The 24,538-nt window shown below is 36.4% G+C and overlaps 3 protein-coding genes across 3 annotated transcripts; 2 read left to right on the top strand and 1 right to left on the bottom strand.

The window, feature by feature from the left end:
- Positions 1–257: 257 nt before the first annotated feature.
- Positions 258–9,448, top strand: LOC104115796 (pentatricopeptide repeat-containing protein At1g26460, mitochondrial). The gene is made up of 6 exons (XM_009626500.4): positions 258–929; positions 6,971–7,202; positions 7,299–7,778; positions 8,113–8,319; positions 8,541–8,678; positions 8,779–9,448. The coding sequence occupies exons 1-6, from the start codon at positions 325–327 to the stop codon at positions 8,965–8,967; spliced, it is 1,851 nt and encodes a 616-aa protein (XP_009624795.1). The 5' UTR covers positions 258–324; the 3' UTR covers positions 8,968–9,448.
- A 1,929-nt stretch (positions 9,449–11,377) lies between these two features.
- Positions 11,378–15,405, top strand: LOC104115794 (uncharacterized). The gene is made up of 5 exons (XM_009626499.4): positions 11,378–11,731; positions 12,034–12,106; positions 13,962–14,013; positions 14,290–14,359; positions 15,102–15,405. Exons 1-5 carry the CDS (start codon positions 11,561–11,563, stop codon positions 15,186–15,188), a joined length of 453 nt encoding a protein of 150 aa, XP_009624794.1. The 5' UTR covers positions 11,378–11,560; the 3' UTR covers positions 15,189–15,405.
- A 1,297-nt stretch (positions 15,406–16,702) lies between these two features.
- LOC104115793 (14-3-3-like protein GF14 iota) lies at positions 16,703–20,770 on the bottom strand. Its single transcript, XM_009626498.4, has 7 exons — positions 20,585–20,770; positions 19,556–19,862; positions 18,675–18,762; positions 18,456–18,565; positions 18,036–18,184; positions 17,081–17,157; positions 16,703–16,989 (listed from the first exon to the last, which is right to left on the bottom strand). Exons 1-7 carry the CDS (start codon positions 20,655–20,657, stop codon positions 16,966–16,968), a joined length of 828 nt encoding a protein of 275 aa, XP_009624793.1. The 5' UTR covers positions 20,658–20,770; the 3' UTR covers positions 16,703–16,965.
- Positions 20,771–24,538: the final 3,768 nt, after the last annotated feature.

The following is a 24,538-nucleotide window of genomic DNA, read 5'->3' as shown; positions in this document are numbered from 1 at the left end:
TCAAATATTTTCCTTCACACCACTCACATCCTTTACATAACTTTATTCTCCAATCTCTTCATTCAGTTGCATATGCCTTTTTGAAGCCCATAAGTATTTCATATCTTATCGGTCCAATAATTTGAAACCCAGACACGCCCAATTTATAACAAAACCAGCCCAAAACAATTCGAATATGCAATAAACCCATAGATCTATGTTACACAAAATTACCCCTCAACTTTTAGATAATAACAACAACACCCCTTATAACCTTTCTCTCTTCAACATTTCCCAGTAACATCCTTAAACCCTAGCAAATATTCCCCAAAACTAACACTTACAATGACACTCCTCACTCGATCACGACCGTTGATCAGAACTTTAACAAACTACAGATCAATCACCACCGTTCCTTTCCTCTCACAAGAACCTCAACTCGCCGGAACTCCGCCGGAAGTCAACACTACCCCATTACCCCCAAACCCATCCTCCGGCAGCCCACTTTACAATGAAAACTGGCGGTCCCCATTTGCATCCACCATACCCTCCTCCTCCTCAGTCGTCCCACTACCATTCCTTCGCCAATCACCAGCTGCACGCATTCAGGCAATTTCACAAACACTTGATGTGCAAGGTTTAATGAACCTTTTTGCTGATTGGATGACGACACAACGGTGGGAGGATATGAAGCAGCTGTTTGAGCTTTGGATTAGATCTTTGGATCGAAATGGGAAGCCCAATAAGCCTGATGCTAATCTATTTAATCATTATTTGAGGGCTAACTTGATGATGGGTGCTACTGCTGATGATTTGTTGGGATTAGCTAGTCAAATGGAGGAATATGGGCTTGTTGCTAATACCGCGTCGCATAATTTGATCTTGAAAGCTATGTATCAATCTGGGGAACCATTGTCTTGGGTTGATAAAGCTGTCAAATTGCTCGAAAGGTTCGTATTTAATAGAATTTTTTTATCTTTGAATTGTTGAAAATGATTCAACATAACCATTTACAATTTGAATAGATGAAAAAGAAAAAAAGACCGGTAAAGATATGATGTGTTTCATTTTAAAATCTATTACATGTAAAAATAAAGATCTTTTGGGAGATTTGACATAAACCTAAAATGAAGTTATAATGAGCCACAAAACCAATTGACCCATATTTAAGCTGCATGTACTAAAGTGTAGTTTTTTACTAATGTTATTGGCATTTGAAGTAGTTGACTTTTGTTGTAGCAGGTTACTTCCCTCATTTTCTGAGTTTATTATTTACCTTTTAAAAAATTATCTAATTTTACAATCCACGCATATAATAACCTGAGTTTATAAAGATTAAACCTTTGTTGTAATTGTGGAGATCCCTTTTTCTTTTTTTAGTGTTCATTTATTTTAAATTGCAATCTCAGCCTTTGTTATATTTTTCAAAGGCGGGGACTAGGAAGTTGAAACTTTTGGTACCTGTATATTCACAGATGGAAAAGATGTGGAATTTATGAGTCATGTAAATATTTTGCAGAGAACAACTTCTTTTATAAGTATATTTTGCAGAGAAGAGTTGTGACCCTTTTAGCTCAGTGATAGGCACTGTTATCAAAGGCGAAAAACGCAAAAAAACTCTAAGGTTCGTTGGGGCTTTAAGCATAAAGCGCAAATAAAGCACGAGCTTTAATGAAAAAAGGTGCAAATGGAGAAAAAAATACAAATATGTTTGTGTAGTCCAAGACTAATATTATAAGCAGTGTTTTAAAAAGCGTGGGCGTAAAGCGAGGCGTTTTACATATGCCTCAGCGAGACGTAAGCCCCGAGGCACGAAGCGTAAGCCCCATGGTATTTAATTTTTAATATTTTATAAAATAATATAATTATAGTAAATATTTATAAATAGGTAAAATTGCATAAAAATTGATGAAAACTATAAATATGTGAAAAATATATATAGATGTGCTCCATCCCCACAAAACATTAGTCAAAATAATCTATTATACGCTACTTACAAGCACAAGTAACTTGAGTCGAAAAGAATAAAGTTTTCTACATGGAGGAATAGAAAGGATGACTAACCTGCAATTTGAACTTTGAACTTGCTGCCATGAAGGAGAATGGAGTTCACTTTGTATTTGTAATTGTTTTTTACTATTTGTTGCTTTTGGGAAATAGTAGCAGACTAGCGGACAAGATAAAGAATTGGGAAAGACCATAAATTAGGGCTTCAATCAATAAAAAAGGTCTTGACTTTTAAATTTAATACATTTCAGTTTCTTTTTTAAACTTTTGAGTAATTACAAGCTGACTTTTGAGAATTTAGGTATTATATGAAGAACTTATTCAACAAAATTTGTTTTAATTTGAAAAAGTCTCTGGGGGCTTACCTCACTACAAAAAATGCGCCTCAAACGCCCGAGCGTACATCCCGAATTGCTGGGCGTACGCCTCTTGAGCCTTTCGTCCCACACCATTGCCTCGGGGCATTTTTGGTGCGCCTCGCCTCAAGGATCGCCCTGGGGCTCGCCTTGAAAACGCCTTTTAAAACACTGATTAGAAGCATGAAACCAAATATATGGACAAAGAAATTGAAAAAAATTATGATAAAGTGAAATATCAAGTGTTTAGTGTTGCATCTTCAGGATTATGCTCATTGACAAGGAAAAGTATGCCTTAGCGACTTAATGAAGACAATGAAGTGTCCGCCAATCAAGGCGAAGTGCTCAACATGTTTTGCGCTTCGTTTCTAGGCTTAAGCGATGAAGACAGTTGTGACCATATCACTTGAGCCAAGACTGTTATGGTATTTTGCTTTTAGGTTTTCATAGTAAAGGTATTTGCCTATGGGATTAGCTTTTGTGATCGTAATTTTTGTTCATTGGATGAAGGATAGAGACGTAAGTTAGTCTAGTGCAAAATAATATCTTTATGCAATTGATAGGAGTCATGACGGTACTCGCAAGGGTCTCACACAACAATAAGTCGAGATAAGATACATGTTAACTCTTTTGGTCGATATTTTCACACATGGTGTGAAACATGTGCTACAACATTCTCTCCGTTTTCCCATGGAGCGTATGTCTTTATCTCATAGGATAATGTTGTACGAATGATATTCAGACACCATAGGCATTTGAATTGAGTCCCTTGATCTACGTAATAAAAAGTGTACAAAAGTATGTACAAAAATTGCACAAAACTCGAATTATTGAATTTTTAGGATTAAATTTGTGATAATAAAACCTCAAAACTTTAAAATTCAATTACTTACAAAATAATCTCGACAAACTCCACAAAATTCCTAAGGTTTCATGCAAAAATCATGCAAATTCAAACGTGAGATAATGCAATAAGTTTTAGTATTAACACATAAATAAAAGCTCTAAACATTACATATTGCACAAAACTCATGTAAAGGACTAAAGAAACAAGCTTATGAATCTTATACCAATGAAGGAATTATGTAAAAAACTTGTTTAGGAGACTTACAAGTTTTTTTCTGGAGGAAGGATGATCTCTTGCAACCATGACTAGAAGTACCTGTCGTTGGGAATCCTCAACAAAGCGAATGAGCTTTCTATTTCCATAGCCTAAATGCCCTCTAGGTGAGAATAGTATTTTTTTCTCTTCAAAAGCTTAGTCGCCTATCTCTTAATGTACAGAGCATGTTTTCTCAACACCCATAGTGGTGTATTTATAGGCAATTAATTAGGGTTTAGGTGGAAGATTACCTAATGGCCCAATAAGCTAATTAGCACCCTTTATGGATGTACTAGGCCTAATAGTATTTTTCAATATTAGAATCAAAATGCCTTTTTACTAAGGTTTAGGATTTGTTAATCCAGCCAATTTCTTGCTATTAATTCATGTGATATTTTTAGCAATTTTGGTTTGAAACCTTAGGGCTTTTGTTTGTTCCTCTTGTTGGTGTTAGAAAATATTATTGGGCCTAGTTCACCTATAAGGGGTGTTGATTAGCTTATTGGTTATTAGCTAATCCTTCACCTAAATCATAACTTGCCTATAAATATACCACTATGGATGTTGGAAAATAGGTTTCTTCCATTAAGAGATAGACTAGGGTTTATGATGAAATACTCTTTGCATCTAAGGGGGTAATTAGGTTGTGAAAACCAAGGGATTCATCTGTTTTGTGTTGATCCCTAATAATTAGTATTTCAAGTTATATTTGCTAAGGATTTGCATCTGCCACGAAAAACTTGTAAATCTTTTGACTAGTTTTTTTACTTGAAATCCTTCGTTTGTATCATAACCATAGCTTGCCTTTCGGTTGTTTACATGATTTATATGCAATACATGAATTTTAGGATTTTTATGTGCTAATCTCGAAACTACATTGCATTATTTCATGTCTTCATTTGCTTAGTTTTGTCATGAAATCTTAGGGTTATCGTAGAGCTCATCGAGATCTTTACAACGATATACAGATCATAGTTTTCGGCCATGTGTTTGTGAGTTATTGAATTTTAAAGATTGGATTTGATTGGATTTTAAGGAAGCCAATAAATCTAAAATTGATTCTTTCTGGGTCGATGCCAGAGCGGTTAATTAGGACTGACGGTATATTCGTTGGCAATATGTCTACGCTTGTTCAAATCGGGCTAAGCCCAATATTTTGCCAATCCTCCATGAGATGATATAACCCTCTTTGTACTTCAAAAATACCCGATCTGGAGATAAAAAAAGAATCAAATTTCTGCTACATCTCGTATTTCCCTGGGATTGAAGTTCAATTGGTCAAACCACCGCCAAAAGAATCTATTCGGGTTGGTTAAGAAAAATATAATCATTTACTTTATCTTATGGATCACTATTTGAACGGTTTTGCTTGAATTTGATGATCCAAATGAATCCTAAAATAAGTTTAGTACATAAATTCGATGTTTTAATTGGAGAGATTTGGTCAAAACTTGTGGGTTTTGGCCAAAAAATCAGCCCTACCTGTCTTGAGAAATATTTGATGATTTTGTGAGCAATTAATGCTTGAAATTAATCCTAAAATATGTTTGAGAAAAAAATTTGTGTTTTAACTGGATCAAAGTGGCAAAAAATGGAGAAAAATATAAATTGGGTCACGATGGACCCATTTCTAAGCAAATGGGTCGTGTTTGAGCTGCTTGGCGAAGACGATGACAAGGCTGGTTGCTCGGTGATGCCCACTCGTGGTTGATATTTCATTATTTTAGAATTATTTTTGGATATTGAAAATAATTTTCTTGTAACTAATACTATTATGAAATAATTAATTCCGTCTTGATTATTTTCAGCGATATTTATCCAAAATAAAAAATGAGGAACCTTTCCTAGTTGACAAGAGAAAGAAAGAAAATGAGCCTATTGATTCTGAAATATTCCGTTGTTAGCGATTCAGATTTCTATCTTAAGGAAGATAACGAAATTTTGAAGAAGCTCTTTTGAGAATATTTCTTGCATCTTACTCTTTAACTGCAAGCTTAGCAACAAAAAGTTTTCCTCTGTCGGAAAGCATTCCTTCATGGATATGGGAGCTTACTCTGCTGTTGCTAGTTTAGTAAGCTAAGTAAGTCGTGTCCACCGAAAGTTGGTAACCTTCGTCACTGCCAGCATTTGGTAATCTCTCGATAGCTTCAATAAAGCCGAAAATTACATATGATGCAGAGAACATATCTGTTTGTCTCTGTCACTCTCTCTCTATATATATACAAAAAATAAATATCTTATTTTTAAAGTGAAATTAGGTATTTATGATGATTTTCTCCTTGATTTGTTCTTAAAAAGATGAAAATTATGTTTTAAGATCTCAACAAGATATCCTATTCATATATATAAGTATATCTAAAAAGAGATTTGAAGTTTTTCCATTTATGTATATATTTGTGTATATACTGTCTATTTAATTGTGAAACAAAAATATTTGTTGAATACTTCTATTTGGTAATTTGTTTTCAAATCTAATGAGATATTCTATTGATTTACGAAAGGCAAGGTTGGGCCGGACAAGAAACCTAAAATGATAACCAACAAGGCGATAGAAAGTGTGAAAGAAATAAAACTATGACTAAACTGAAATGTTTCAATTGTGATAAAAAGGGTCGCTATGCGATCAAAAAGGGTCATTATGCTAGTGATTGTACTAAGCCTAAGAAAGCACCTCACAATGAGTCGAATAAGATACTTTCTGTTCCTTTAATCTGAATGTTAGCTATCCACGTTAGCTTTCTCACGTAATCATAAGGATGATTTGAGAATTTGACATGCTAGACTTGGTCATATGGGTCCACGGCGTATGCAAAGGCTAGCAAAAAAAGGTTTACCAGCTAAATTTAACATGTGGATGAGTCCACTTGTGAACATTGTCTAGGTGGAAAAGCTACAGGAAAACCATTTGGAAAAGGCATCAAGAGCGAATTTTCATTGCAATTAATTGATTTGGACATTTGCGGTCCTATGAATGTGAAAGCAAAGCAGGGAGCTTCAAATCAAATTGTTTCTTGTTCTTGCCCGTGATGTCTCAGGGATATGTTTCCGGATTTAACTGGTCTTGCGAATTGCAACACATTCGGGCGCCATTGCAAAATCTCTCTCCTATATTTTGCCCTCCAAAATAATGAAACATTTAAAGTTGCCAGAAGAAGAGATGTTACTGCCTCTAAAATGAATTGAGTTAGCTGGTTTCAATATTTTTTTTTGTAGCCAAGCTTCTGATCAGGTTTGTTATTTGGGTTTTTCTCCCCTTTAATTTCTTGCTTAGAAGTAATGTCTGCCATGTCTTTGCTCCGCTTTGTCGCTTTTAAGCTTCCTTTCTCTCAGTTTGGTTATTCCTTCATTCTATTGCTTCTGTCGTTTGTGTTGGATAGTATGTTTACTAAGTGTTAAGGGCAACCTAATGGTGTTTATTGAGCGTGGTCTGATTGCCACAGCTCACTGTGTATTTTCACCATGCATGTAAGTACTCTGTCATGCATTAATGCTATTTGATAGATTTCTTGTGTCATACTTATGCCAGGATGATTCAGACTGGAAAAGAGTATAAAGAAGCTTTGCCTGATGATGAGTCATATGACTTGGTTATGGGCTTACTGTTTAAAGCAGACCTTATTGATGATGCCTTGAAATATGTTGATTCAGCCTTGAAATCTGGGTATAAGCTGTCCATGAATGTATTTAATGAGTGTGTGCGAAGCTGTGTCTTCAACAACAGGCTGGATATATTGGTGTCGATAATAGAGAAATGCAAGGTATGTATGCCTTTGTTGAGATAATTCTTACCATGAAGCTTCACCTTTTTTAAAATATATTTTAGTCTCTGATGCCGCTTTTGTGGATTTTGCCAGAAAACAGACCAGAACAAAGGCCTATTGCCGCCTTGGAACATGTGCACACACCTTGCTGATGTTGCACTACAGGCAGATAATAATGAACTAGCTTTTTCTTCCTTGGAGTTCTTTGTGAAATGGGTTGTTAGAGGTGAGAGTGTGAGGCCCCCTGTTTCGCTCTCTGTTGATGAAGGACTGCTTGTGGCTGCACTTGGAACTGCTGGTAGAACCTACAATGCTAAACTCCTTAATGGTGCTTGGGAAGTCCTTAAGCGCTCACTACGGCAAATGAGGGCCCCTAACCCTGAATCTTTCCTTGCGAAGATATATGCCCACGCTTCTTTGGGGCAATTGCAGAATGCTTTTGCTACCCTGCATGAGTTTGAGAAAGCTTATGGTAGTTCTAAAGAAGAGAGTGCAGAACTATTTTCTCCGTTTACCACCTTGAATCCACTGGCTGTTGCTTGTTGCAGGAATGGTTTTGTCACTTTGGACTCTGTATGTTCTTTCTCTTCAAGTATACCCTGCCTAATATTGGTTTGCGTCAAGTTTTATTAATCAAGTATCTCAACACGTGTGAAGTAGGTCTGAAAATTTCTGCTACTGATGTTTAAATGTTCATCCTGCTGCATTCTTCATATTTTTTCAGCACTCTCCCCTTTTTCTTAGCTTCTTCTAAGACATGCTGAAATTAGGGAATAAATTGATCGTCTAATTCCCAACTTTGCATATCTCACAGCTTAGCATTTTGCTGCACCTACTTAAGTCAGTCAGATGTTCTCTATATGGTGGCCTTGCACTTTGTATCGCTGCTGACCTCTACAGATTTCAGGTTTACTATCAGCTGGAGAATTTGAGCCGAGCAGACCCCCCTTACAAGTCTGTTGCTGCCCTCAATTGTGTAATTCTAGGTTGTGCCAATATATGGGATATTGATCGTGCTTATCAGACATTTGCTGCAATTGAATCCTCTTTTGGATTAGTCCCAGATATCCATTCATACAATGCTCTGATATATGCATTTGCGAAACTTGGCAAGGTAAATAGAAATGAATGTGAGATCTGAAGGTCATTATAATAATCTGTGAAGGTCATTATCCCAAGTTCTGTTATTAATAAAACGTCGGAACTACATTCTTTCATTTGTATGGTGATAGAATCCTCTGCTAGCAGTCTTAAGATGTACAAATAATGGGAGTGCACATTTGCATGCGATGCACGATTATATGATTATTGACAAAGTATCTTTTCTTGTTGCAGAGAGATGAAGCAACAAAAGTCTATGAGCACTTCATGGATTTAGGCGTGAAGCCAAATGAAATGACATATTCTCTACTTGTTGATGCTCATCTTATTAAGCGAGAACCGAAAGCTGCAATTTCAGTAGTTGATGAGATGGTAAAAGCTTTCACTCTCCCAGACCCCTGCAATCGTCAGTGAAGAAAATGAGCCCGCTTTTCATTTTAGCTAACGAATTATACTATTGTTTCATGTGCAGGTGCATGCGCAGTATAAACCTTCCAAGGAGATGCTGAAAAAGATCCGAAGGCGATGTACTCGAGAGATGGATTATGAGTCTGATGATCTAGTCGAGGACTTGGCCAAAAAGTTTAACATCCGACTGGGCACAGAGAATCGACGGAACATGCTTTTTGATCTTCAATACAGCACGGAATACGCTGGTTAGATGGTGCTGAGGTGAATCAGAGATTGCATGCATAGTCGACACGGTTTCTCGGCTCTTTGCTGAAGAAACTTGCTGGGATTAGAATGTTGGACTCTTTTTCCTCTTCTTCTAGCTTGCCTCTGCTAGTGGAACACCTGAGTGCTGATGTAGGTGTTCACAAAGTTTAGTAGTGTTGCATCTCATATGCCTCGGGCGATCCTTTAAGCAGTGGCTGTAAATTATTTAGTTCTGGTTAGTATTAAGCTGTGGAGGATGGTGTCTGGTTAGAAGGTTCTTGTTTTAACATATTTATGTATTCTTTTTTCACCCATTAGGAAGCGTAAAGACAGGCAATTTTGCTAATGCAATGAGATATTCAGCTCATTGTGAATAAACTGTAGGCACTTTTCATGCTGAAGCAGTTTGCATCAAATACAATTTTCTGCTTCATTCTTGTTTTCAATTCTCCATAATCGATACTCTTATCTGATTTTGGTTACCATTTTTGGTTCTTAACTTTTGTTGCTACTGCTTGTTACTTTATTTTCACTGTTCCTTGAGCCGAGGGTCTATCGGAAACAACCTCTCTACCTTTACAGGGTATGGGTAAAGTCTGCGTATACACTACCCTTTCCAGACTCCACATGTGGGATTACAATGGTTTTTTTTTGTTATTGTTGTTGTCGTTGTTGTCTTGCCATTCTAGCCACAAAAAAAGGGGAAGTTTTTGTAATACCAGAAGACAGATTTCTCCATTCAATATCAGCTTTCTGTCAGTTTTGGCTGTGCTAATGTGCCTATTTTTCTGAACATATGTTTGCATATGATGTATTTGCACGGACAGCCAAGGCTAAGGGCCAAAGTTTTTTACACTTAACCAAGGTTGCCTAAACACTTTTGATTTTTTTCTTTTTTCCTTTTGAGCATACGTATTTTTGACTTTCGGAGTCTGATTCCTTTAACTGTTAAGTTCAAGGCTAATTTTTGGACTAAAACACTTTTGAAAGTGACCGAATTTCTTGCAGAAATGGACCTATTAGGCACTCTAGGTTTCTTCCTGAATCTGCAAAAGGTGCAAGCATCCTTGAGTGCATATTTTCTTAAATTAACTTAAGTACATGTTAAAACTATAATTTTTGTTTTTTTTAACCGTGATGTCTGAGCCAATCTATGCATATCCCAACTATTCTAGTGGATACGTCCTACTTTTACCAGCATATGCTTCGAGTAACTCCGCCCACCATGGTACTTTTGAAAGTTATCTTGTTCACGTAGTTGAAGACACTCTACTTATGGCTTCTGAACGGGTGGCAACAGAGGCAGATCCAAGATTTAACTTTATGGGTTCAGATTTGCAATTTTATCGTATCTCATCTAATTTAATGGACTCAAAATTTATTATTTATACATATTTGATGATTTTTTAGGTAAAAATATAGGATATAAACGAAAGCTATAAGTTCAGTTTAACCATAGGTTCTACGTTGCATACGCCAATGGGTGGCAGGTTCTATGTGAAAACTTGAAATAACAGGGTATCCCCTCCGTGAAGAAAAGGGGGTGCAGGTCACATGGTTCGCACATGAGCTTTCTTTCTTTAAGAAATATTTTGAATAAAGGAAATTGGAATAAACTTACTATAATGAAGATTTATTAATTGGAGTTATAATTGGAACAAAAAAGTGCAAATACTTATTTAATTTTACAAAATAGATATATCTATATCCTCTTACGACTGATCAAATAATTCCTTTAATTTAGAAATATTAATTTTATTTGACGTTTAAATTTTCTGCATTCTGTAGTCCAAAACTTTTCCAATTCAAAACGGAAAAAGAAATAATCAAAAACTCGCACGATTTACAACTGTTAATTGAAAATTAGCTACAATTTCAAAAATAATCGAAATTTAATTACTTTTTTTTATGTAAATATAAAATTTGAATAAAACACCTTTAAAAATCTGGAAAAATTTCTAGCATAATATGCTGGAATTCATAATTTTTACATTTGAGATTATAACATAATATGATGGAAGTTTATACGCATGAGCTCTATAATCCAGCATATTACGCTGGAACTTTTCGTGTTTCAGCTAGGATATTTTTATCCAGATTTTATCTCGGCATAAAATAGTAAGTATTTTTTAATAACTTTACAAATATTGACTATTTTCTAATTACCAGTCTGAAAATGGCTAGCCCATATTATTTTGACATTCAAAAGAAATTTTTACACAAATAGCTGGCCATATTCATTATTTACTTTCTCTAACCATCTTGGTACATTATGTATTGATTATACACATATAATATATAAATTATACATATATTATACATTCATCGATTATTTTTAGTTTAAACTGATGCTGAGTTACTACTTGGGTTAATTTTACCATTCTCCACATTCAAAACCCCAAAAAAACCAGCCCAATAGAATCTTGATTCTAAAATCAAACTGAGAATACCGAGCTTTTCTCAACAAAAATTGATCAAAACCCCTTTCAAGAAACAAACGATTACATCAAAATCCAATCTTTCATGCATCATTCTGTGATAAATTCCCCACACCCATAAAACCCCAAGAGCGAAGAACCAAAAAAAAAAAAAAAGTAATGGGGCAGAACACTGGGGCAAGTGGGAAAGGCAAGAAAGAAGAGGAAATGAAAAAGGAAACAGTAGAAGAAGAAGAAGAAGAGGAAGTAGAAGAAGGAGGAGAGCATGACGAACAAGATGGCATGTCCGTACATTCTCCTTGTAAACCTCCCTCTTCTGCTCTTCGTAAGGTATCCTTTTTCTTCATTGTTTTTTAATTATTTATTATTCTTTGCTGTGACATGGTTGTGTATGTATCATATGTATGTTATGTCTTAGATTATAGTATAATTTATTAATTGTAAACTAGTTGGGGTCAGCTATATGAAACTTTTTTTTAATGACGGTGGTGTCCGGACCCGCTTGCGCGCAACTCGATTATTACACCACGTATCTGCTACCTCTCCCTAGCACAGTTATCACGTAACTTTGTCTACCGTGGTTTATCAATTATTTTGTTTCTTTTCTGAGCATGTTTATTTTCGAGCTATAGGAGCAATCACAGGTGGAATTGGAGATAAGATTGCTGGAGGCTCTTGAAATCTATCCCCCTGCCAAATTGAGAGGTATAATTTGTCACTTTTTATCTGTCATTACACATTTTATATGTATCCTCTTCAATTAATTGCCTTATGTCTTGGTGTGTTTTTGTTATTAAAGCTGAAAGGTGGCAACTTTATCATAGTTTGTCTAATTCAGAAGTAAAATGTGGTGGATAAGAACTTGTGGTATAATCTGGAACATATTGAAGGTCTATGGAAATTGAGGTGCTTTGATTACTATGGTTTGAAGAAATTTAATGCATTGCGCACCTTAGCGCACAATTTTTACCGTTATACTTAGAGCTCTGCTTATGTAGTAAATAATAATGTAGGTTGTTATGCCGTGGCAACATAGACCTTCTTTCTTTGATTTTAAAGCAAGATTTTTGGGAAGTAACAATTCCATTCAGGTTGCTCCCGGTCGTTGATTAGTTCGTTCTATGCCACCAGCAGCCTCAACTCAAAGGCGCATGTTGATCTCTCTAGTTGATATTGCATCCATTTAATCGTATTCAACTAGAATACGTGGGAAGGGCTTCCTCTACTAGTGGCTCGACTTGGTCTCACTCTCTTCCCGCACTACTCCTTCCCATTAAAAAGAGTGATTGAGAATCTCAAGAAGCTCGCCCAATGTCTGTCTATGTGAGGCGATTGGAAAAGAAAGGAGTATTTAATTCCTTTATTGCGTTCCATTCTACTATTCTGATCAAATTAATTGCTCTTCTGAACTATCAAGTCTTAATGAAATTAAAAATCGATGCTTCCAGCATTCGAAATATGCCGGGATTGAAGATGACACAATATTCTTCCCGTGAATAGCAATATACGAATTGTTATGCAGTGGATAACCGATGAACTACCTAGTTTTAAGGATATTTTTGTCTTTAAATAATTTTATCCACGTATTTCTATTTCACGTGTTCTTATTCTACATTATGGCCCGCATAAATAATAAATATATTCCCACATAAAGGCATATGGATACTAAACTTAATAGCAACAACTAAACCCTATATTACTTCATGCATTAGTTATACACATATTATTTTTTCTTATGTGCCCCAACCAAACTTCGTTATACTTGATGCAGAGATTAGTTTGCTAATTTGGCCAACCAAATGGTGCCTAAGTATATGTAGCGTGCTATTAAATAGAGTTGTAGTCACCCCCTTTTTTCGTAATAGTATAGCACTTTCTGGGTGCTATTCTGTTAATAAAATTTTACATTACTCAAAAAAAAGAAAGTATATGCAGCATGCCTGTGTATAAATGGAGCTAGGTATAACTGGAGATAGGTAGATTATAAACAAAGTAACATAAAATAATTGGAGCTAGGTAGGAAATTCCTCTACATGCTCGCATAAAGATGGAGCTGCATAGTTGTTTTCAAAGCTTAATTTGATTGAAGCGTTTGACTTTGTAGTATCATAGTTACCTTGCTTACATGATTCTTAACTTTGATCTAATATCTGGCTGGATCATATACTTGGATATCATCTCAGTGTTTCCTGATGTTGCAAGATTCTTAGTAATTATTGCTCTATACCTAGCCTGTACAGAATTAATTACTTTCATGCTATTTGGCTGCGAGATTACGCTATCTGTAACAGAGAGCGATTTAGCTAAGTAGGAATATCTTTTAATTTAATTATCACTGTCACAATAATTGATACTATATCTATTACAATATAACCGTTGAAATCGTAAAAATGTAGTGATAGAGAAGAAAAAGTAGCTGTAATCATAAGAATATTCTTGGATGTTTTTTTTAAAAAAAGTTTCTGAAGGGCAAAAGAATGGAAGGTGTGGAAAGGGCAGAGTAGCTTGCATTAAATTTTGCTAGCTGCTTTTAACATGTTCACCTTGATTCTTATTGCAGGCATACATCGTCATTTTGTCCTTTACGGCTTAACAGAATATCTGCGTAGAAGGTTACTAGGCTACTTTTTGTCCTTTTCTTTTATTAACTCTCTTCATTTAGGCTTGTTAATGAACTTAGGTCATGCTGCACTCTCAGAAAAGAAATAAGAAAAATGAGGCACATGTGAAATTAACATACTTACCCCCCCCCCCCCCCCCCCAAAAACACACACACACACACATGCGCACGCATGCACACACACATGTAGATAGAGAGTGTGAGGCGTTTGGTATAAACTTTATGTGACTCTATCTTTTGTCTTTCAACAATGAATTTATTGTCACAGCTTCAATAGGCAGTTTGCTCCTGATGATGTTTTGAAGCTGCTGGATCGCTTCTACAACTTGGAAATGGTGGTATGTATTATTGGTTTGCTTTCTATTTGACTTCAATTGTCATAACTTTCCTGTTATTCAGTATTTGACTTTGAAAGGCTGCTCGTTGTAGCAGGAGAAGTTACATATAAATAAAGCCATTCTTCGTGCTCTATGATTAGCAGGGTCAAAGTGGACGCACTGAGCCACATATTTGCACACTGTTCTTTAAGTTGTAATTTGAGTTTCTTCTTAATATATCATAGTTGGTCCAGTTTTCTCCAAGAGACTAAGATTAGGACATTGAAAGCGACATCAAGGAGACAGATCTCTTCAGTTTGTTGCTAAATTCTGGCCCTATACGACAGACATCCTATTGATATTTAACCAGGAAGGAAAGAGATTGAAATACTTCAAAGAGAATTTGTTTGACTGCATAATTTACCTTAGGAGTTATGTAGTGCACATTTTGAATAAGCTGCTTATATTACTATATTTTTCAATTATATATCATAGGACCTTCAGAGTCTAACGGAAATAGCCTCTCTGCCTGCCCAGAGTAGGGGTAAGGTTTGTGTACGCCCTCCCCTCCCTATACCCCATACCCCACTTGTGGGAATCCACTGAGTTTGTTGTAGTTGTCGTCGTATATATTATAGGACCTTCAATGTAGGCTTAGTTATCTCTATTTCATAGGATAGAATCTTGATTTGTGGGGCAAATTCTTCTTGGAGTTACGAGGGATGAGTGTTCTTACTCTGATGTCCGTTTTAACTAATTTCAGAAACCAGATGACGAGGATGCAGAAATCCTAAATCAAGAGGAAGAATTTTCGTTGCCAGAGAGTTATTTCTCGAAGGAAGAATCTTGAACGAGTTTGAAATCGATATGGATTTTGGACTTCACCTCTGGCAATTCTTGTATAGTAGTATCAGAATGGTTAAATTCTTTTTGTTTTTGTTGCCATAATCAATCTGGTACTCTTTTCTTGAATCTTCTTAAATTGGCAAATTCTAAACCTTACTGAAATTTATGCATGCTGAGAATTGATTTCAGCTTTCCTAATACAGACAGTTGATCTTTTTACATATTTTCTCTTTGAGACTCCCCCCCCCCCCCCTTCTGTACTTGGAGATGTTGTGAAGCATCAAAATTCCCTATGCTAAGAGATTTTCTGGATAAATGTGACCACTTAAGGAGTCTGACTGATCAAGATTACTGAATAAATCGGTATGTAATTAGTTTATTCTATTTGCATAATGCAAAAATGTACAATGGCTAGAGAGCTTATTTCTACTAGTATAAAGCATTGTTAGTTCAGCCATTGTTCCTTTCCCTAAGATGTTTAAATAGCTTCATGTTCATGTGGCACAATTTCTGAGTGCCCCAAAGGGATGACTTGGGGGTTGAAGAGCGTGGAATTACGAGGGAACCAAGGTCTGAGCAACTGACTTTCATGGTTTTCGTGTGATTATATGTATTATTTTCTCAATTATGTATTCACCAATATCTTGGCCATCTGACCAAGGAGCATCGTGTTCGCTTTGAAGCAACTGTATGGTACTGGCATTTTCAGTAGAGACGAAACTAGGTGCACTTTTCTCATTTTCCTAAGCTTTGGTTGGCATAGGTTCCAGTACTAATGGAGGTAATAAATATTTGGAAAATTAGTCAAAGTTACGCACAAACTAATCAGACACCACCATTATTATTTCAAAAAAAAAAGAAAAAGAAAGAGAATGAAGTTCAAGTAGCAAGGCTTGATCTGAAAGATCTACAAATGGTTGATCTCGAATATCTTAAGATCGTTGAACGCTTGAAGTCCTCAAGAAAGTACAGTGGGCAATTGGTCATCTCTAGTTTTCAGGAATTCAGGAAATGTAATAAAAACCCCAAAAATGGAATCTCAACCATGGAAATAGTCCTCCTCTAATTTCGTGGCTGAAGGCATTCATATTAACAGGTAGATAAAACTGGAAAACCAAAACGGTGAATCAAGAATGTTACAGAGGAAAACAACTGCTCTGATTTTTCAGTCAACAAAACCGGACTATCCTTTTTCGCTTTGGTTTTCTTGTTATCATGTTGATGTTATGGTCTGTTGCTACTGCTTTTTTTTGTATCTTTACTTATAAGGTCTATCAGAAATAGCCTCTCTACCTTCTTAAGATAAGGGTAAGCTATGCATACACACCCTCCACATACCCCACCCCACCCCACGAGGATTTGTCAATGTTGTTTTATTCTAAAGAAACAGTCAACTAGTAAGAGAGTAAATGGAATGATAGGTATCAAAATATTTAGCATTCATTTCCGTTCGATATAGTGAAAGTAAGAATCCATATTTTCAAGTCATTATCTTGCTCCTTGACAAAAGCAAGGATATAACAAAGGCTCAAATATATTAAAAAAATATTAATTAATACAAAACATGCCCGCAGTTTAGATTCGTAACTCTTCCATAATTAACAACAAGAGTAGTTCAACAACAAAAAAAGCAAGGAATAAGTCTCAAAACTAGTTAAAAAGAGCAGCTGATGAATTGCATCTTCTTCTGATGAGGCCATTGCAAAATTATGCAAGCAGTTGTGTCTTGCAAAGATGAAAAAATAAAATAAAATTCTGTAGTAATTTGTTGCGCGTATCGACTATTGCTTAGCTTTTGATGCCTCCTGTAATGATGCCAAGAAAAATAGAATTTTTTGTTAGTAGAGTCAAATAATGTAAACTTTAAAACGGAAATAGGTCAAGTTAATAACTCACTTCAGTTTCAGCAGCTTTGGCATCTGCAGATTTTGGTTCAGCAACTTTTGGTTCATCAGCCTTCACATTCTCTTCACCTGTACAAAAAGTCATCTTGAGTATTGTTTCCAAAAGAGTTCTATGTACTGACGGCGTAAAGAATATTTACTAAATCAGGTCATTTCTGAGGTAATTACAAGTAAATCTCTATAATACGCATTAATAAGTAAGTAGCTTAATGAAAATGGTACTTACCCTGCATTAAAGAGGCTAAACTACCCTGATAGTGTGAAGGATATTTACACTGTCAGTGTATATAACTTATATCAGTGGCGAAGCCAGGAATTTTCACAAGGGTGTTCAAATTTGAAAGAAGTGAAAAAATTTTCCGATAAAGTATGTTCAATATATGTTATATACCTCTAAAACTTAATATTTTACCTATATACGCAATGTAATTTTTCGACGAAGGGTGGTGAATTGATTACCCTTGATAGGCTGTAGTTTCGCCCCTGACTTATATCCTTCTTGCAATCAAAGGTGGTTTCTGAATTATAGGACAACAATTTCAAATCTAGTAATTGAGTTACGAATTTAATTTTTTTCTGTACATATTTAGTGAAATTCTTACTATATATTTAGGATTTGGCCCAAAGTTACTAGATTCTGCTTCAACCATATAGTAAAGCCTACATATTCCCCAGTTTGCATTACTATACTTTCATGGTTATAGTAGAAATAGTTCTATATCACATAGACCTCAAAGAATTTGAAGATGTATGACGTGTGAGTTGCCGAGAGTCTAGCGGAAGCAGCAACTCTGCCCTTTCAAGGTAGCGGAAAGGTCTGCATACACGCTACCCTTCCCAGACCCTACTTGTAGGATTTCACTTAGTTTGTTGTTGTATGATGTGTGAGTTATGCTTGATATGGTATGGACTACATTCTAAATCTCTTATTTGGATAATAGAACTACCTCCATCTTCAGGCAAATCAGAGGTCCATAGTGTGAGATTGTCTCTCAACAGCTGCATGATTAAGGTACTGTCCTTGTATGATTCTTCACTTAAAGTGTCTAACTCAGCTATTGCCTCATCAAAAGCTTGTTTAGCCAAGTGACAAGCCCTGCAAAATTGAATTGTCAATCTACATCATCTTATCGAAGGGGAGCCTTAGCGTAACTGATAAAGTTGATATGATCAGAAGGTCACGGGTACGAGCCGTTGAAACAACCTCTTGCAGAAATGCAGGGTGAGACTTCATACAATAGACTCTTATGGTCCAGCCCTTCCTCGGACCCCGCGCATAGCGGGAGCTTAGTGCACCGGGCTGCCCTAATCTACATCATCTTATCATATCATATGTTTTCAAGAATAAATTGGTTATGAAATGCTACCTTTCCGGGGAGTTCATGATCTCATAGTAGAAAACAGAGAAGTTCAAAGCAAGACCAAGCCGGATCGGATGTGTTGAAGAGAGATCAGTGTTTGCAGTTGCAGTAGCAGCCTGAAAAGGAGTAAAGGGATGCAAAATCAAGTGCTGCTCTAAATAATGTGCAGCGTTTAATCGACTAATCGTACAGTTTCAGTTAGAACAGAAGAAGAAATTAACTTGCCTCATAGCCCTTCAATGACTGTTCTGCAGCCTCTTTCCTTTCAGAATCAGTCTTGAACTCAGCAAGATAACGGTAATAGTCACCTTTCCTGAACCACAGAGGTAAAAGTCAGACTTAAAATCTATCATAAATATGCCAAAAACTGAAAGAGTTTGATTTGGAACAGCTGCTCTTCCCGGGGCCCGAGCCATCAGTGAGATACCTTTCTGGAACGGTTAGAATTCTAACCTTGTGTCAGAAACTAAAGGCCAAGGGGCAATCTCGGGTAGACAGTTACTATAAGGCGTAGAGATGGGGAGCTAGCACTGACAGGTTTGACCGAACCTAGTCACTTTAAATTATTATTTTAGAACTCAATAACTTAAAAGTGCTAGATTTTCGAACCCATAAACTTCAAATCCTGATTCCGCCTTCTTAGGCCTCTCAAAAGGTATCATAAGAGTGGGCAAAAGATTACGCAAGCCGAACAGAGATTGGCCCTCGAGTGCTAAAAGGGTCAAACTAAAAAGGATTGAACTACCTACTCATTATTCAGAGGTGAATCATAGAACACCAAAAGCTGTGGTATCTTATGGACCTAACATAGGTCATATACCTCACGACATAAATTGAAAGATCCAAACCTTCTTCTTCGGAGTGGAAAAAGACGTGGCCAAAACATATAAAGAGCGGCGTAGTCGTTCATAGGGACATATCTATCAGGATAGAAGATAGTCTAGGCCGATTCATGGATAGATCTCTTTCGGTATAGATAGGTATCTTACAAGAGGTTTACTCGGGCCAAAGGGAGATTGACCCTCGAGTGCAAAGGCAAAAGGGAGTTTAACTTCATGACTCACCCTTCGAGAAAGTTATCAAGGTTATAGGAAATTTTGACTTACATTTTGTAATAGAAGACAGTAGCTTCACCAGTACCAGCAGATGGAATAAGATGTTTGTCAATGATTTCAAGAATGTCAGAGCAAATCTTGGAGAGCTCTTCCTCTACCTTTTGACGGTAGCCTTTTATCAGCTTGACATTTTGTTCGTTCCCTTTCGATTCTTCTTTCTGTTCAATGGATGACATAATTCGCCATGAAGCTCTTCGAGCTCCAATGACATTCTTGTAACCAACAGAAAGCAAGTTCCTTTCCTCTACTGTCAATTCCACATCAAGTTTTGCAACTTTTTTCATACTCTCAACCATTTCTGTGAAATCAAACCAATGAAAAGTCAAGATTCATACATTCCATTTAAGAGATAAGATAAGATGAGGAGAAGCGCTCAACATGTTTTGAGCCTCGCTTTAGAGCTTAAGCACGCCTTTGATAACACTTAATGAGATATTTCAATCTTTAGCCAGAAGGATTATTCCAAATTGATGAGAATTTCAACCTTTAGCCAGAAGCATAATTCCAATGAAAAGGCAAGAAACTCTATTCCATTAAATGTTCACTGTGTTCCACATTTTATATTTGGATTATATAACCTCAAACAACCACTATTGATCAATGTGTACCAACAAAAAGAAGGTGCAGTACATTAATTAACCATGAAATAAGAAATTAATTTTATGTAAAAGACACATGTCATGTCATGCATTTATTGATTTGGTGCATGTACCACGAGTGAGTATATTTTTTTGCTCGCATGCACATGTACCCCTTATACCCCATTTCCCAAATCTTGTATCACAGAAATTACCAATACAAAGATGCAATTGAATCTAGCATACAAACAATAGGTGCACGTACAATATGTATATAAAAAACTTCAAAGAAAATATAAAGTCTTAAAATGCAAATATTAGCAATTGCACGTATTACGCTTTAAATCATGAATCCGTCTAAGGTACAAAAAATATTAATGCAAGTATAGATAACTAAGCAAACTGAATTAAAGAAAGAATTGAAGAGGGAAAGAAATGAAACCATCATAACGCTCAGCTTGTTCAGCGAGTTTGGCCATGTAAACATGAGTTTCTCTCTCTTTTTGGGATGCCATTTTCAATTCTAACAATCAAGAAAAAGCTAGGATGAAAAGGAATATGATAGAGATCTTCAAATGGTGAAATGCCAAATTAAAATAGAGTACAGTATTTCAAGTTTACAAATGAGAGAGAGATGAAAGTTTTTTGGGGAGTTAAGAAGGAAAGGAAGAGCGTGAGAAAAGGGAAGATTAATGAATAAGGAAGAAAATGAGGGAGTTTTGACTAAATCTCCATCTTTGGATCACTACTACTACTACTACACCATTGATGGTAAAATTGGTAGACCGTGAAAATAGTAACTTACAGTTTTAGGATTTAACTTATAGCATATATTAATGGCCTAAAAAATATTTACATTATCCTTACATTTTAATATGTTTGTAACGACTCGATCGGTCGTTTTGAGTATTATAACCCCGATCCCCATTTACTGCTCAATTTATGCTTTATAGTTATTTTATGACTTACCGGGTTAGTGGGTTCGGGTCCGGAAGGAATTCAGAGTGAAATGAGATACTTAGTCTCATAATTGAAAATTTAAGTTAGAAAAGTGGACTGGATATGGACCTATGTGTAAACGACATCGAATTTGAATTTTGATAATTTCAATAGCTCCGTATGGTGATTTTGGACTTAGAAACATGTCCGGAATATTATTTGGAGGTCCGTAGAGGAATTATGCTTGAAATGCCGAAAGTTGAATTTTTGGGAAGTTTGACCTGGGGTTGACTTTTTGATATCGGGGTCGGAATCCAATTCTGAAAATTTGAATACATCCGTTATGTCATTTATGACTTGTGTGCAAAATTTGAGGTCAATCGGACGTGAATTGATAGGTTCTGGAGTCGTTTGTAGAAACTAGAAATTTCAAAGTTCATTAGGCTTAAATTGGGGTGTAATTTATGGTTTTAGCATTGTTTGAGGTGATTTGAGGGTTCGACTAAGTCCGTATGATATTTTAGGACTTGTTGGTATATTTGGTTGAGGTCCCGAGGGGCTCGGGTGAGTTTTGGATGGTTAACGGATCATTTTTGGCCTTGGTGAGATTGCTGATATCTGCTGCTGCATTTTTCTGATTTTCTCTTTCGCGTTCGCGAGTGGGCCCTCGCGTTCGCGAATAGTGTTTTCTGAGTGTGAGGTTTTGTTCTTCGCGTCCGCAAAGGGGAGGACGCGAATGTGAAGGTATGGTCTGTGTGTGCATCGCGAACGCGTGAGAGGTGTCGCGTTCGCGAAGAGGAATGAGGCTATTGGGGACCCCGGGTCCTTGTTCTACGCGTTCGCGAGGTGGCGTTCGCATTCGCGAAGCCGTGGTCACGTTTGCGAAGAGTAAGATTTGCAAAGTTTCGCGTTCGCGAAGCCACGATTGCGTTCGTGAAGGGTTAAATTTTTGGGCAGTCGAGTTGTGCTTCGCGAAAGCGAGGGTCCTGTCGCGTTCGCGAAGAAGAGAGGTCTGGACGGAGAGTCCTATTTCCAGTTTTTGACGGATTTGAGCTCGGGAAGAGGCGATTTTCGGCAGTTTTTCAAGAAAAACAACGGGGTAAGTGTTCTTAACTCAATATTGGTTAAATTACCCAAATTCATGGTTGTTTTTATCATTTAATTGGTGAATTAAGTTGGAAAAGTTTAAAAACCCTCTTAGTTTAAATTTAAGATCTGAGGGTCGAGTTGGGGCCGAATTTTGATAAAATTGGTATGGTTAGACTCGTGGTTGAATGGGCTTCCGAATTTTGTAACTTTTGTCGAGTTCCGAGACGTGAGTCCCACAGGCGATTTTTGAGCTAAAATTCGGATTTTTATGGAAAATTAGCATTTTCTTATGGAGTTAATTCCAATAAATTTTATTGACTGAAATGAATTATTTGTGACTAGATTCGAGGCATTCAGAGGCCGATTTGCGAGGCAAATGCATAACAGAGTAAAGAATTTCACGCTCTGAGGTAAGTAACAGTTATAAATCTGGTCTTGAGGGTATGAAACCCCGGATTTTAGTATCATGTGATTATTTTAAAGGTGACGCACATGCTAGGTGACGAGTGTGTGGGCGTGCACCGAGGTGATTGTGACTTGGTCTGTCCCTGAAACTGTAAAGTTAAATAATTCGTTGTTATCTATATACTCTCTATGTATTGATAAAATTTGACTGTAAATCATGTTAGAAATCATGCTTAGGCTATGTAATAGTACTGTTGGGATCCACAGAGGCCGCGTACTTGTTGAATTGCCTGCTAAATGCTATATGTACTCAGTCTCAGTTTTTACTTGCACATTTTATTTCAGTCTCTGTTATTATTATTGATACATCATATCATTATTGTTTGGGCTGATTCCATGATTATTGAGAGCCCGAGAGACTGGAAAAATTTATGACTGAGTGAGGCCGAGGGCCTGATTGTGAGATATTGATACTATAGCACGTGAGTTATCTGTGCAACACGTGAGTTGGCAGTGCAGATCCTTATATTATACTATAGTACGTGAGTTGGCCGTGCGGATCCTTATATTATACTATAGCACGTGAGTTGGCCGTGCGGATCCAAATATTTATATTATGGCACGTGAGTTGTCCGTGCAGATTATAGCGCTTGGGCTGTAGGAGCCCCTTCGGAGTCTGTACACCCCCAATGAGCTCGGGTACCCATTGAGTGTGAGTGATGAGGGCTGGGAGCCTAATGAGTGATGAGGGCTGGGAGCCCGTTGAGTGATTGTTGTCCTGAGAGGTTGTACTTGATTTCCATTTGTTGTTGCACCTAGTTGCTATCTATCATTGTTGTGAAATCTTTGAAAGATTTTATATAAGAATTACATGAACATGAACTGTATAAAAAATAATTTGACATTAAACAGCCAGATTTGAAAGCATGTCTATTCTTTGCTGGAACTACTGAATATGAACTGTAGCTGTGTAGCTCGTCACTATCTTCAGTTATTTATTTATTATTGTTACTTACTGAGTTGGTTGTACTCATACTACACCGTGCACTTCGTGTGCAGATCCAGGTATTCTCGGACATAGCGAGTGTTGATTCTTCCGTACAGCTGATTTTCAGGAGATTTTGAGGTAGTTGCCATGTTTCGCAGACCTTGTCTCTCCTTCTCTATCTCCTTGTTTACTGTATTTGGTCTCATACTATTATAGACCATATTTTCCAGACTTGTATTCATATTAGATGCTCATGTACTCAGTGACACCAGGTTTTGGGGAGTGTTCGTGTCAGTATTTATGGGATTTTGTATTGTATTAAATTATTGTATTTTCAAACTTAAGAGAAATTATGTTTTATCGAGATTATCGGCTTGCCTCCTATTGAGATAAGCACCATTACAATATGTTGGAATTTTGGATCGTGACAGTGATAGCAATTAGCAAGTAAAGTAATGAATTATTTGCAAGGTATGAGTATGGCCTTTCTGAGTTCACTCTTTAAATTCTGTCCCCCGTCTAAATTTTGGCTTTATATGTACTTATGTAATCAGATGAATTTTACTTTTTGTAAACAAATTCAGCCAACTGGACTAGCGGGGATAAAATTTAAATAGTTGTCAAAGAAAAGGTATTTATGCACCTTATTTAGATTACTTATCCACCTTTTATGAATAGAACTGTAGTTAACTTTTAATTAAATAATATGATCATTAATTATAGGATAATATTCTTTCACCCCTAATATATAGAAGCTAAACTTTTTAAGTTTTTTTTTAATTAAAAATGAGTTTGCTTTTAGTTTTGGTGTTGGAAAATGTGATATCTTTGAATTTTATTTTAGGTAGAAAAATATAGAGTGAATACTTCGAAACTTCCCTAAACTATTACGTTTTTGTCAGTTACCCGCCTAAACTATCCGGTATCTCTAAACCCCCCTTAACTATATACCCTTATATATTAAAAGTCCCTCTT

Source organism: Nicotiana tomentosiformis, chromosome 10 (genome assembly GCF_000390325.3).
Source record: "Nicotiana tomentosiformis chromosome 10, ASM39032v3, whole genome shotgun sequence".
In the NCBI taxonomy this organism is placed as follows: Eukaryota; Viridiplantae; Streptophyta; class Magnoliopsida; order Solanales; family Solanaceae; genus Nicotiana; species Nicotiana tomentosiformis.
The sequence above is the reverse complement of the archived record's forward strand: the minus strand, read 5'-3'. Positions and strand labels throughout refer to the sequence as shown.

What these genes read in the sequence shown, in the direction of transcription:
- LOC104115796 (XM_009626500.4), top strand. Translation starts at nt 325, where the DNA reads ATGACACTCCTCACTCGATCACGACCGTTGATCAGAACTTTAACAAAC. An exon ending in CATTTGCGAAACTTGGCAAG is followed by an intron (nt 8,320 to 8,540) that starts GTAAATAGAAAT and finishes TTCTTGTTGCAG; the next exon opens with AGAGATGAAGCAACAAAAGT. An exon ending in TTTCAGTAGTTGATGAGATG is followed by an intron (nt 8,679 to 8,778) that starts GTAAAAGCTTTC and finishes TTTCATGTGCAG; the next exon opens with GTGCATGCGCAGTATAAACC.
- LOC104115794 (XM_009626499.4), top strand. Translation starts at nt 11,561, where the DNA reads ATGGGGCAGAACACTGGGGCAAGTGGGAAAGGCAAGAAAGAAGAGGAA. An exon ending in CCTCTTCTGCTCTTCGTAAG is followed by an intron (nt 11,732 to 12,033) that starts GTATCCTTTTTC and finishes TTCGAGCTATAG; the next exon opens with GAGCAATCACAGGTGGAATT. An exon ending in TCCCCCTGCCAAATTGAGAG is followed by an intron (nt 12,107 to 13,961) that starts GTATAATTTGTC and finishes TTCTTATTGCAG; the next exon opens with GCATACATCGTCATTTTGTC.
- LOC104115793 (XM_009626498.4), bottom strand. Translation starts at nt 20,657, where the DNA reads ATGGCATCCCAAAAAGAGAGAGAAACTCATGTTTACATGGCCAAACTC. An exon ending in AGTCATTGAAGGGCTATGAG is followed by an intron (nt 18,566 to 18,674) that starts GCAAGTTAATTT and finishes ACTCCTTTTCAG; the next exon opens with GCTGCTACTGCAACTGCAAA. An exon ending in CCAAAGCTGCTGAAACTGAA is followed by an intron (nt 16,990 to 17,080) that starts GTGAGTTATTAA and finishes GCATCATTACAG; the next exon opens with GAGGCATCAAAAGCTAAGCA.